Source organism: Sipha flava, unplaced genomic scaffold, assembly GCF_003268045.1.
Source record: "Sipha flava isolate LNK unplaced genomic scaffold, YSA_version1 108_pilon_pilon, whole genome shotgun sequence".
In the NCBI taxonomy this organism is placed as follows: Eukaryota; Metazoa; Arthropoda; class Insecta; order Hemiptera; family Aphididae; genus Sipha; species Sipha flava.
Genome location: NW_020271725.1, coordinates 32,488 through 48,233, shown reverse-complemented (window position 1 = coordinate 48,233; position 15,746 = coordinate 32,488). Strand labels below are relative to the sequence as shown.

Sequence of the window (15,746 nt, the reverse complement as noted above, 5' to 3'; positions counted from 1 at the left end):
GAAATTGGGTCGTGACACACCGGTTGAAGACCACTGGTGTATATCATACCCAAATAGCTTTATATTTACCAAAATATTTTCATTCAATTTAATAACAAGTCTCCTTGAGATGTGACAACATGTTCCTAATGATAATTATTCGTTATCACTCGAATACTCGAATACTTCACAAAATTCCGTCAGCCATTTTCGACCAACATATTTATCAGAAATCCCATCGATACAATGTTAAAATATTGACGATCGTAACACTAATTCGGTATGAATACAATAATTAAATCGGAATACTATGTGGAGTTGCAGAGATTTTTTTATTTCTACACGTGACATCTTGTACTTGTACGTGATATGGCGTGCTCGCAGGACGTATAATAAACGAAAAGGATGTGTGCAGAAAAAATCGATTAAACGTATTACAAAAGTATTATGCGTATGTATATATGTGTGTGTATGTAAACACGATTTCATGAAAACGTATAAAAGTGGAGAAAAATTAATAACCGACGAGACGAATGTGTTATGCGAAACTACGCGTCTGGCGTCGGCGGCTGCTTATATGTACGGCTATAATAACGGTGTTATTGGTTTTCGATGGAAGTGTTGAAAGGTTGAGAAGTGTGTGTTTAAAATATATTGTCGATGTCGTTTCTATAAAACGCACCCGATGACGCGTGGTCGTCGTCAATCGTCAGAATCGGAGCCGTTGAATGAAAAATAATAAATTTTTGCACATGTGGTTCGAAAAAAAATTATATGATCAGGGCACATTAATTGTTTTTTTTTTTTTTTTTTTTTTAAAAAAATGGATTTGTAACAACTCGAAAAAAATGTTTGTGATTTTTTTCTTTAACACAATACGCCCAATGTCGAACATTGTAAGGTAAATCGAACATCCAAACCAATTCTTTAGGCAAGGAATCCTCAAACTTTTATAAACACTGTACCCCTTTTTATCAATAAACATTTTTGGGTACCCGTTCTTCGATAAATAAATATAAAAAAATTTAAAAACTTATAAAATTACATTTTTATTTCATTAAAAACTAGTACACAAAATATGTTAAAAACAAAAAGAGCTTACTTTCAAAAAATAATTAGTGAGAAGGGTTAACTTGTTTTTGTTAGCACAGTTGATCAATATTGGGTTCTAATTTAGTTAATTACAATCTTAAATCATCTTCAATATTTAACTTGTTTCTATATTTACTTTTAAACTTGAATAACCTTTTCCACACAAATAATTTAAATTTAAAGGTCTTTTGGCCAGACATGTACCCCTTAAAAATCTCGAGTACCCCCAAGAAGTACGCGTACCACAGTTTGAGAATCACTTCTTTTGGCTATTACTTACTTATGCTTTGGATGCACGATTGTTTTTGTTTCGCGATTCATCTAGATTTAATATCAAGGCACGGTATTAATCTCTATCTTGGTCTCGTTCTAATATAAATCGGTACAACGTGACGAACATTTCACGGTTACAAAGATATTTTTTAAGTAGCTTAGAGTAGAAAAAAATCGTTCTGCCTGTAATTTGACATGTCGTTAGAATAAACTAAAACGATACCACCAGATCGTTTGTGGCCGGTATCAAGACTGCGCGTAGCTGATGGAAAGCACGATCGCACTGAACTGTTTTGTCAGTGGGATTGAGAAACTAATTTGCGTACCTATAGGAACGAATGTTATGTGCGTAAACAGCAGGTATAAATCGAAAACTATAATAATTTTGTTTATTCATATAAAATTAACACACCAACAATATTTACAAAAATAAAAGCCGCTTTTTGAAGTAATGAAAAAAAAATACCTTTTACGTATTTTTATATCTGCGATCCAACGGCGTTTCGTTCAATAAACTATACTTTCTACTGTTTCGGCTGAATTTTCATCACGATCAACAAACTCCATTTAAAATTGAATATCTTTTCTAATGTTGAAATTCTAACTTATTCAACAATATTTAACTCGATTTTGCTCCACCTTGAACAAAACATATCAAATCAAGCATATTAATCATACCTATCGATATCGAAACATTTTTCAATACAAGCCTTTAACAAATATCGTAACTGTTCTATAATACTCGTGGCTTACATATGTTAATGCTATTTGATTTCTCTTATAACACCATATTTGTAACCTTTCATTTTCTCCTCACTCGTATAATCCTAGATCACTTCAGGATTGTAGGCCAAAACTTTTCTTTTAAGTTTCTTTTATGTACGAACAAAAGTTTCTTATCTTCCCTCTTCTATAGTGAACCAGGTTTCTTACGCATACATCAACATTAGTCTGAGATATCTTATGTATATATAGGCATAACTATAGTCCGCGACATGAAAAGTGGCCGATGACCGTCGTGAACCTAGCGGCCGTGTCGCCTAAGTGGTTCATAATGTAATTTAATTAATTGCCGCGTTTTTTTTTTTAATTAACCATTTCAACGCCTATTTATAATTACTTTTTTTTACACCATTATGAATTATTAGATAGAAATCAGGCTCGAAAGGGTTAAACATAATTTACTATAATTACTGTAAAATATTTTATAAATCAATTTGTTTATTCAAACCAAACATAACAAACAAAAATTAAAAAAAAAAAAATACAAATATAATAACTTTTATTATTTAATATACACATCTTATCCGTGATTTTCTTCGTCATTATCTTCTTCGTCAGCACTCCAGTCACTGTCATCTGATAATATGGTCATAATTATTGGTTCCATCATGGCGTCCCTCATTATTTCTTTTTTGTTGTCCTCGTACTATATTTCTTTTGCATGATGAATGCATTTTTTCCAGTCTTCTATTGTGACTGCTTCTAATGCCTCGTGTGTTAACCGCTCAATATCAACTATTTTTAAAGTGTAGTTAAATTTCGTTACTTGACCCTTAACTTGAGCCCAAATTTATTCAATTAAGTTATACTTATAGTGGCAGACGGATTACCTCATAACCCACTTCTATTGCAATGTCATCCAGCTCGTATTTTTTTTCACGTGGCAATAGGTTTTTAACTATTTGCCGAAGTTCTGGTAATGTTTCCAATGCATGGAACTCGATATTTTTTTCATTTAACCATTGTCGCACGTCGGCTTTTCTCCGATTACTTTTAGGATATTTGTCTCTGAGAATTGAATGGTAAGGCGCATTATACATAACTATAATTAATGGCTCTTCGAGATTTTTTATGAGTTGTATAAACCACTCTTTGAATACTTCACCATTCATCTGATTATGATAATCCGTGGTATTTCCGGTATTGATTTGAAATACCAATTTCGACCCTTCTATAAACTCGTAGCAAACACATCCTGCGTGGCATACAATAAGTCGGCCTCCATTACCTGTCCACTCCTTTAAACCGCCTGAATTATTTTCATTTTGCCAAATAAGCATGCGTGAATGGTTTTGGTTTACCCACGTTTCATCGAGATAAACCACTGGCCGATCTTCTTTATTCTCTCTCAGTGTACACATTTATCGTAAAAATTTACACCGAAGTGCGACGATATCATTCCTCTCCATTAAAAACATACGACCATCGTTACATTTTTTGTATGTAAATTTTAAATTTTTAAGGAGCCTTTGCATTGATCAAACGCACCCAGTGTAATTTGTTTTTTTTTTTTACAACATTCAATATCAATCGAGCCGTTGGGTACTCACCCCGATCGTACAACTTGTGAACAATTCTTCTCACAACATCGGAATCGAAATCATCCAGCTCCGAAACAGTTTTTGCGCGTTTACATCCTTTACATGGAGAAATAAACGTAGGATTCAAATCTGGTGTTTCTTGATTAGTATTATTTTTTCCTTTAGCACAAATCCGTCTTACTGTACGATAACCTACACTACAAACTTCGGCAGTAACAACTTGCGCATTTTTAAAAAAATCAGCAGTTAAATCTGGCTTCGTCGACTATTGTTTTAAAATTAAATACACACTATAAACAATTTTTTTACTCTGACTGTGAGTATCTGTATCAGTAAATGACATTTTTAAATGGATTACACGGTAACGCAGGGGAAAAAACAGTGTATAAAAATTATTGTTTACGAACACACAGTACACAACATACAAAAATGTAAAACAAGAGTGTTTGTATTATGAGCATCAGTGACAGGGCCGTACCGAAGGGCATTCTTGGGAGGTGTTTCACCCCCAACGAAAACACCAGTCAGCAGTCGGACTTGTTTCATTATAGCCTAGAAGGACCTGATTTTACTTACAGAAAATAAATATTGCACATTTCGTAATACAGTGTATAAACGAATAAAAGTTATAAAACTACTTATTATATAATATAAAATATAACTATATATATAAAATTAAATTGTCAATTTTAAGAACGTGTGACACATATATACACATGTTAAAAAGTAAAAATACGACTACTTATAATTAATTATACTACATATATTTAATAAAAAAATTGTAGCCGGCATTTTTCATATTACTCACCCCCTCCCCCTTGATTTTCATCTTCAGGACGGCCCTGATCACTGTATCTCCTACTCATATTACATTCTGCAGCTGCCCTCCAGGCATTCCAGAATATCCGCTTAGGGTGCACAAAAAAAACTAGTCTACTATAATGTACGGAGTATATGTATGAAATACACATTACGCGAGGGCGTGCGGCACTACGACCGCCGGGCACCGGGCAGTAGGCGATATAGGTTGAGATCCAATGGCTTACAGGAAGGAAAGCCGCAACGGGTAGAGGTACAAATCGGCCACTTTTCATGTCGCGGACTATAGGGTTAAACTTTTGCTAAAACCCGCCCGCACCAAAATCAAATGGTACATTTAAATATATTTATAAAAAAAACTTGACGATTAAAAAAAAAAGGAAAAAGCCATTTGTGAAAAAAATAACAGCAACAGCATCATGCATGATAAGTATAAGAATGTTTACCATTTTATATTGCATAAAGGTCGAATAAAATATTTAATAAAAAATATAATAAAAATCTTTTTTATCAGATATTGTTTTGATAGTACATCCCTATACTCCAGTTTAAATTTAATAAATTGTAAAACCTATATTTTCGTTAAATTTTAATGAATTATATTATTTAAAACAATAATTTGAAAAAATATTCTTTGGTATTTATTTGAATTGAATAATCCGGAATTTTTCCGTTTTATTGAATAAAGCGGAAAACTGCTTAAAGCGGAATTTATTGTTGGTTCCATGCGATTCCGCTTTAGACAGTTTTTACTGACTAACTATAAAATCCTAAAATTGCACCCGTATTCCTGATTTAAGTATCGATACGTTGATGACTCGCGTACGCCATTCGCACCGTTCATAAAACATCATCAACAAACCGTGGCATCTCTTGTGTCCAACTTAAGATGCGCAACGTAACGTCTGTTTCGGATACGTTTTGGTTTTCTCGTTATCACACTCACGTGCTAATTCCGTTAACATCGAAATGCACGTCGCGTACCAAAACGATGACGGAGCGGGTTCCGATCGCGGTACCAGTAGATACCAATCGAACCGCGGACGACGCAGTAATACGATGAAAATAATCGGCACGGAGAGGAGTGGTACACGCCAAACGTGGTTATTAACGGTTGTCAAGGAACGGGCGGCGGCAAGTGGCAACGGTGCCGGTCAGAAATACGTCATAATCAAAAGGTCGGCCGCGGAAGAGTAGTGTCATTAATAATACGCAGCGCGTGCAGCTGTCGGAAAGCGTCGGCAATTTTTCGGCGAATTTCTCGAAAACGCGTCCGCTGGGCTTTTCGCGATTTAATAATACCCGCGCCACCCGCCGGAGTTAAACGGGCGCCGCTACCGCCGCCGCCGTCGAGATAAATGCCGCCCGGAGACAAATGCTCGCTCGCGGCGGTGTGGGCGGTCGGGCGCGCGCACGCATCACCCTCCGGCCATCAGCGGACGCCTCCGTCCACCCGTGTCTACCGCGCGAAACGAAGTAGACGGTTGGCGCACGGAGTGCAGAAACGATTTTCCAGCCTTTCAACTACCGTCAATCCGTCCCGCTGTTGTCTGTTTGACCTTTGATCAATAACCCACCACCTCTGTCGCGCACGCACACGCAAACGAACACGCGTTTTCATACACACTGGTGCTGTGTAGTGTTACGTTCGATCGGCTGCAGATGCGGTCGCAATAAAAACGAACGGGAAACGTACAATGAAAAAGTGCAAGTGAGTGAGGAGGAAATGGGGCTTGAGTTGAGCGACAAAAGATATTGGACGAAGGGTAAGAAGAGAGAGAGAGAGAGAGAGAGAGAGAAAGAGTAAAACAAATACACACATAACCGCTCTCATCAACCCCTCGAGGTGATTTCTACCACAATTTAAGATCCTGTTTGAACCGTAAGACTCGTTTATATGTGAAAATAAAAGCTAATATCGAATAGGTTCCACAAACGCATGCACACAATCACATGTGTAAAAAAAAACTGAGAAGAAAAATTGATGAGTATTGTAATAGCAATTTATATCGTCAATAACAACGTCGTTGTCTTTGCCTAATCGACCTCACGATAGAACGTGATTCGGTGGTAAGGTTCAAAAAGATATAAATATATACACAAAAACTATTCATGAATCAATTAAAATTTTTTTTTTATCCTATTCGTACACTTTATATTATAATGTTATCAATTTAAAAAAGGTCTCTCTTTCCGTACTTTTATTGTTCAAAAGTTCTGCGATTTATTCAATTGAATGATAAATATTAAACAACTGCAGTTTATCACGTTTTGGAGGGTGCATCAATATTTAATCAAATAAAAATATCATAATAATATTTTAATTATTACTTAAAAAAATAAACAATACTTTATAATAACCGTTACACAATACGATTTTAATGTAATAATTATTTAAATTAGTCCGAATTATATTGTTTCTGTGATGCGTATAATACCATGTTACATTGAATTTTTATAAATAAATAACGAACAAAACGTAAATTATGAACGACTCAAAAAGAACTACTCTGACACAATATTTAATATTATAAAATACAGTATTCTGTGTAAATCGTACTAACCAATTATGATCTTCAATTTCTTTATGATTTTCTAATAATATAACAGCTTTAGTTGGTTTAGTCGATTTAAAAGAATAACCAATAAAAAAAAGAAAACAAAATAATATAAGAGTTAATATTTAATTTATATGCAAACAAATATTAAAAAATCTAAATTTTACTAAATACAGTATACTTAATTTCGATAAAAATTAAAATTTTATCAATGAAAATACAATTATATTATCTGAACATTTTTATTGACCCCCTATAAAGAAAAATAAATTAATGCATTTTTTTTTTTTTATTATTAGACCCAAATGGCTTATACAAATTTATAACATAGGTAATAAAGCTATACCTTATACTTTTTCATAGAGTCAATTCATCAAATAAAATTTTTCACTAGGTACTTTTTTTAGTGAATCAAAATAAATAAATTAGATAGTTGATATGTAGACATACTATAAAGATTGATCTATTTCGTCAAAAATAAATATAATATAATGATTATATAATTTTACCGAAAAAAATTTCTTTTTAAAATATTTTTTTAAGTAAAATCCACATATTTGCAATTTTCCCATGAACTACTGTATTATTAAAAAATATCTCCATAAATATTTTAAAAATAATATACATATCAATTATTAAGTAGTAATACTACATTTGAAAATGTTAATCAACTTACTCGGTTAACAACAAAATAATGAACAACAATATCAGATATTTAAGAATATTGTAACGACTTCAATTGCGTTTTAATAATTTTTATCATTATGCATAATTATAATTTTTAAGTTTTTAAAATTTTTTCTGTAGTTTCATATCTGTCCATCCAAGTGTGATAAATTTGTATTTGATTGAACAATAGGGGAACAGCTCAAAGCTTATAGAGTTCAACTTGAAAACATGCTTACCAGCACAGTAGACCGAAAAAACACATAATTGCCAAACTAATAGGTTTTTGATTCACTTATATTCCAAAATATTAATTTCATTTTCCCGGTTAAATTATTTATAAGCACCCAATATCAAATTTATGTAGACAGTCTTGAAACGTAAACTTCATCAAAAATAAATCATCATAAAATTCAATTATACGAAGTAATGAATGAAAACTTGTTTAAATAAATAAAAGCGTTGCATTGTCAAGAAAAGGCTATGTTAAACCGTATAAACAATAAAAATATACACACATTGTATTATATGATTCAAAACATTAATAAGATATAAGATTTGTTTTTAATTTGAAAATATTAACCTAACTGAGAAACGTTATGAATTTAATATTTAAAGATTAAGTTGTAGTTTTGTAAATTTACTTATGTTGTATGTATTTATATTAGATATAAACTTGTGTTGGATACTTATACTCATATATAATTTATTATATAGGTTTTCTTAATAAAATAAGCCAGTATTAAATAGATAATTACATCCACTGTACTGTAAACATTAAAGAAACACGAATGAATGAATATTTTATTTTGCAAAATATCAGAACAAAAGCCGATGATGCAGAATAATAAGATCATATTATACTTATTTTACTTATTTGAATACAACATGTTTAAAAAAAAAATGTTTTTTTATACAGCTCAATGTATGGTATAGTATTATTTCTTTCCGGTGAATTAATACATAAATATTATATAGGTGTAAATAAATACATTATTTTTCTTGAGAACTTATGAGAAACAACTATATCAAAAACAGATGAATATTATCACATAATTTGTTCACTGATTTAAGCTCGTAAACAAGTGCAATGAAAATGTATATAAAATTAGATGTGACACTATAGAATATAATATCATAGATAAAACGTATGAAAATAAGAAATTCTTACCGTTTGAATTCGTGAATGATTATATTGATGTTTATGAAACTATCATACTTGGTTAAAAACAATGGATTTAATTAAAAACGTATAATTTATTTAATAAAAACTGTTTAATATTCAAATAATATTTTTTTTGTTCGCAGAGCTCATGCACCATAGACGTCACGTATTTTCCATTTGATCAACAGACTTGCATTATGAAATTCGGCTCTTGGACATTTAATGGCGATCAAGTATCGTTAGCGTTATATAACGACAAACAGTTTGTCGATCTGTCTGACTATTGGAAATCCGGCACTTGGGATATAATTGAGGTATAAATTGACACGATTATATTATTTTTACAGTACGGAAACATCGATTCTACAAAAGAAAAATATGGTAATATTGGTAAAAATGGTTATAGTTAATTTATACATTAACATTAAAAAAATAATAATAACAATAAATATAGATAATTTGTACTTTGACAGTTCTATAATAAATAATGGGAACTGTTTTTTGTCGATATAAACCATAAGATTTTTGATTTGAGAATCCCATCTTGAATCTGGATTTTTATTAAATTATTAGATATATTTAATACACATATTCATAGGCGTACGCAAAGTTTCAAGTCGGAGGCAACGAATATTTTTACCGGCTCATACATGAGTATTAAGTTAACATTTTTAAGCTCAAATTTAAGCTTCAAAACCTATTTAAAGTTTAAACACAGAAAAGATTAGCTTGATAGCAATACACTTTTTGGATAACCAACTTATTTTGTATTAAGCATTACCGGTGTGGCAGTTACAGTTCGGCCCTTACAAATATATTCAAACCATCCAGGGGCAGCAAGAGCACATCTCGCTGCCCCTATGCGCACGCCTATGCACATATTTACATATCTATATATTTTGATTACTAAAAATACTAATATTGATACAAAGGTCATACACATACACATAAAAGTAATAACATTTGACTTTGCTCTAAATATATTATAATGATATAATAATGATTTTTGTATTTCTTCCAAATTTTGAATGACAATTGATTAGAATTTTGTTATCGGAGAGAAAGTAATTATTATTAATAATTTTACAATCAATAAATATGATATATAAATTTTATAATTATCATTATTACTACTATATTAAAACAATGTAATACAATGTCGCAGAATCATTTATTATTATTTATTAATATTATATTTTTCTAGTACTAAGCTTAGGTGTGTTTCTGAAGTTATCTTCGATAAAGTATATTTTTTCGTATTTGTACTTTCTCTATCTTATTGATGAACTACAATAATAATATGTAAATTAATACCATTTTTAAATTTAACCCTTTTACAATATAATGTTTACCATTTTAGAGCCCAAAGAGATTATTATTTTATATACAATAATTTCCCTATTAATTTAATACTATACAGTCTTGTTAGCTATATGTGGGTTATACAAGCTGTATATTACTCGGTAATCATATATTTAGTTTATTAGACTTTTGTTCTTAGTATCAGTTCTTAGTACCAGTGAACTTAAGATTTCCTAAACAAAAATCGATCTACAGTTATTTTTTTGTTATTTTTTATTCAAAAATTACCAATACACCCCCGACTACTCATTTAATTGCTTAATCAGTTAAAAATTGATTTTTTTGATTTTATATATTATGTTATTTTACATTATATATGTTTTATAATGCATAAAATATTAATAAATCATTAGATTTGGACTTACTAGGTTTATGATCAAAAAAAATAAACATGATATTCATAGTACTTAAAAATACAACAGTAATGTTTTGGATGCAAATACTACATATTATTGTACGCGTATAAGCAAAGTTAAAAAAAATATATCCATACATTTCAATAGGATTAAAATATTGAATTCTGTATGTGATTTCAACCAAGGACTTATTGGTTATTATTATATACTATCTATATGTACTGGAATAACATAAATACAAAACAAAACAAAACGTGCTACACATATTTCAACTGTACTTCAGTTGATGCGGAACATGGTATTATAATTTATATCCGACTAAAAAATATAACAACATACTTTAAAAACAAAATAATGTGTATAGTCATAAAAAAAAAAGGATAGCAATTTAACTTAATAGATGTTCATTTGATTATTGTTATTACTCGATTAAACAATGAATTTCTGGAGACATAACTTACTGTTTTGCTACCTCTTAGAAAATATAATTAAAACAGTACAATATTTTTTATTGCGTTACAATTATTATTTAAATTATTTTTCAATATCACTTTAAATGTTCACATTCAGCTTCCGTTTACGATTTAAGGCATCAAATAAATATTATCTAGAATTAAAATTAAATATCGAAAATACATATTGCTACGGTAATGTATAAAATGTGCATAATTCATACGGTAAATTTGTACTATCAGTAACTATAAACGATAGTATTAATAATCAATGATATTATACACAAGTAAATAACGTGTATGAAAATGTGAATTTTTCACAACTTATATGTGTTCTAGGTACCCGCGTATCTGAACGTGTACGAGGAGTCGCCCACCCAGACGGACATAACGTTCTACATAGTGATTCGAAGAAAAACTCTATTCTATACAGTAAACTTGATACTGCCCACGGTCCTCATATCTTTCTTGTGCGTGCTGGTATTCTACTTGCCGGCCGAAGCCGGCGAAAAGGTCACGCTGGGCATCAGCATCTTACTGTCACTAGTCGTCTTCCTATTGCTCGTCTCCAAAATACTGCCACCCACTTCTCTAGTACTGCCGCTCATCGCTAAATACTTACTATTCACGTTTATCATGAACACCGTCAGCATATTGGTCACTGTTATAATAATCAACTGGAATTTCAGAGGTTAGTGACCGTGATCGATGAAAACGTTGATTAAACCCTACGTACCGTGTACCCTATCGCGTATTATTGCCTTGGCACAGGATTATTTTGAAAGTTAAGTCAGGTCGTACATAAGGAATTCAATTTGGGGGTGTTAAAATAATGTTTTGTTACTTATATCCATTATTTAAATGTTCACAATAATTTTATCAGGGACTCTGGGAGGGTTAATATTAAACTTGACGATGCTAAACACCCCGAATACCTCCTCCCGCCATGCGTACCTATATGGACTGTCGTGCAGAACTGCAATGTACGTTTATGCAATATATTAAACTGCCGTCCAACTCGCTTCCGTCATCGTGTGTGTATAAAACGCGAACGAGTACTATACGTGAACGATTTTTTTCACGCAGTCTGTCGCCACGAAGAAGGGGGTTCAATGCAGTAGCAGGATCCACAGGAGCAGAGACCGTAGACGGCGGTGGTGGTCCGGCAGCCAGAACGAAAACCCATTAAACTGATATGAATGGAAACCACGCGCGTGTGTGTGTGTGTGTGTGTGTATCATTTTAAAACAGTACGCTATACAGCTACATTATCTGGACGGTGCCAAAACTACCCTTTTCTAAAAATAACAGCCATAAAGCTGTAATACAACCGACTGTATGACACACGAAACGTTATAATTTGCCAGTATCATTATACCTATATATATATATATGATAAATAATCACAAAAATGCCATATTACGCTTTGTGTGAGACTTAACTGAGGACCCGAGCGTGGCGATCAAAAGGATTAGCCACAAAAATGTACAGTGAACGTCAAGCCAATAATTCTTGGCATTCGAGGACGGGCGTGTCCTCTGCTATCCATGCATGTGCTTAAAATCATGCTATACATAATATGGCGTATGTGTGTGTGTGCATGCATATATGCGTGTCCACCACCATTCACCACATCCTCCATATATTCAGTTCTGCACAAGACACGTTTGTTTTCCTATTTCATTCCATCGTGTTTACGTCGTTTCCACAAAGATTCTTCGGATACCATGAGATTGTCATGTCTCGTTGTTCAGAAGACGCTTTCGATTTCATATACAGTGATAAGAGCGAGGGCATGTACCATATTATAAACGTATACGTACGACGGTAGCGGTTCTCTGGAACATCGGCCGCTGCCCGTTTTTCCGTCAGTTTTAAATCATGAATTATGATTTTTTTTTCCCCTAGTCCTCTACTCACTTCGTTTTCCTTATACATACCAAGCATCCTCTGTTGAAATTCATAGCATACCACAGCAATCAATAATTGATCAACGGCCCATGTAACTGATGTCAAACATCCGAGATGGTATATACATATCGAAGGTCATTCATTAACGTTAACCAGTCAATACACAGGGAAATATTCATAGTATTTATTTTTATCCTTAGGACATTATTGCAGGTGCTTTCTTTTTCTTTTTTTTTCTTTTTTTTTCTTTTCTTTTCTTTTAACCTCCCTTGCACGTAAATATACGTTAATCTGAATTATAAATCTAATAAAGTTGTTATTAACTATAATTATTTAAAACAATTCATTTAAAATATCTAATAATACATAATATTTGCATGTCCCTCATTAAATAAAACCAAACCTCTGCCTTTGTGTAGTTCAGGCTCAAATGATAGAAAATACTTTGTATTATAACAATTTCTCAGCCATCAATTTAAATATAATACTGTATGATTAATTAATGTTAAAGGACAGCATTTTAAATGTAATTCCAATATTAGTTCACGTAAAATAAGCATATTTTACACATTTTGCAGTGCAAATCCAGTAAAATTTCAACTATACTGTATAGTAAAAAATAATTATTTTAAAATATAATAAAGTTTTATTAATAAGCAAAATCGGAAAATAAAAAAATACAAAAATAATATATAGGTGTGTTATAAACAAAAGTTTGTTGCCAACCGTTTTCATGACTTATTTTATTTATCTACAAAAGAATAAAGTCATACTTTTTGTCGACATATTTTTCCGAAGTTTATGTGAAAGTATAAAAAGTATTATTGTATTTCTATTTAAAAACAAATACCTTGTTCCAAGATTTATATAAAATTATATTATTGTTAAACCAATACAATAAAATTATAAACATATTCAGTTGTAGTAACGTCCCGTATCTGCCGTTTATTCCATCCTAAGAAGTTATAAAACTAAAAAAATAAATGCACAGTAGTTGATAGATAACATTTCTTCATTTCGCTTAAATTTAATATCTCATATTTTCTTATGCAACGAAGTTCTAAACAAAAGAATAATAATAATAATATTAATAATAAGTTTATATTGTTCTGTTTACTATAAGATAGAAATATATCGAATGCTTACATATCTCATGCGATCGAAACATTAACTAAATCTTTGTTTTATTCAATTTCAGTTTTTACTAATTTGTTTTACATTTGTTCATTTAAAACTGAAATCTTACTAGTCATTTATTTTCAGTTTCAAATATTACCTACACTAAAAGTAATCATATTAAAATCCATTTTTTATACATTTGTCTAATTAAATAAGCAAGTGGAGTATAATATGTATATTTTAAACTAAATAAAACTACTATATAGTACTGAACTACATTTTAACTAAAATGTTAATAACAAATAATAATTTTAACATTATTAATGCTTTCTATGATATTCAAAATAATATTAACAGATATAAACTTTTAGTAACTATTAGCTAAAAAAAGTTATATAACTAAATTTAATATTTGTTTAAAAACTAGATTATTAATTAAATATAAAATGTCTGTAAACATATATTTACAATTCTATATTTAAAGTGAAATTAAATTCTGAGCCCTAATCTACAAAAGTGGATCAATGAAACGATTTATATCTTTTCTTCAGCTATATTTTAAACAAAAATAAACATATAAACAATAAATTATTTTTCGTTAACTTATTACATTTTTAACAATTAAATATGTGAAGATAAATATGATGCATAAAAGAACTAGCTAAATCCTAGGTGAAATATTAACTCAATAATAACATTTATAAATAAATTATAAGATTCCGAAAATAATTAATATTATAGAACACCTAAACATTTTTAACAAAGTAAAACCAATATACCAATTAATTTTCCTGCGTACAAAATATTATATTATAATAATTAATTTATAATAATTATAATGGAAAAATTATAATAAATGAAATGTACATAGTCATAACAATAAAATGAGATGATCATACTTTCGATTTTTTCAAAATGTTCAGAGTAACTATGCTATGTGGTAACATGACAATCTGGTAAAACAAATTTCATAAATGGACCGTTTTAAAACGTATCACATGAATATAATTTTATACGTTTACACATATTTATTATATATCAATATACAAAAAATAAATGTGCTATATATTTTTATACTTACATAAATATAATATATGTATTTTATATTTATTTATTAATATATCTAATTATTATCTCTATACATACATAAATATATATATATATATATACATATATACAGACGAGGTTACGGAGAATTTTTACGGTTTACGATATAATATGAGAATAAAATATATCGATCATTTGGTGTGAATACCAATCGCTTGATCGGAGGTGGATCTAGTATTAACTCTCTCCCGAACCAATAAGTTGACGCCAAATAATATTGATCATAGCCATCACTGTTTAAGTGAAAATCAAAAATTGAATAATACATAATATTATTGGTGACGGTTCATTAATTACTTTCTTTAAATACAAAATAATTAAAATAATTGATAATATTATTTCAATGATCAATTATAAAGAAAAAAAAAAATACAATTCTTTCATTATAAAATTATATGATTTCAAAGAAGTCAATCTTATATTACTCACGCTCTCAGTTGAATTAATATATCATTACTTCAATCAGTTTAATGACAAAACAACTTTTCTGTGAGCTCGATAATAATATTCAACACTTGCGAATCAAGATGATAGTTTATTACTCATCTTGAAAGATATAGGTA

The 15,746-nt window shown here is 30.5% G+C and overlaps 1 protein-coding gene across 1 annotated transcript in view; it reads left to right on the top strand.

Annotated features, from left to right (window-relative positions):
* The window catches only part of LOC112686488 (acetylcholine receptor subunit beta-like 1), an 87,199-nt gene that overhangs the window by 67,673 nt on the left and 3,780 nt on the right, over positions 1–15,746 (top strand). The window contains exons 6-7 of the mRNA XM_025558768.1: positions 9,020–9,190; positions 11,386–11,737. Of these exons, the coding sequence (XP_025414553.1) occupies positions 9,020–9,190; positions 11,386–11,737 (523 nt within the window). The remainder of the gene's footprint in view (positions 1–9,019; positions 9,191–11,385; positions 11,738–15,746) is intronic.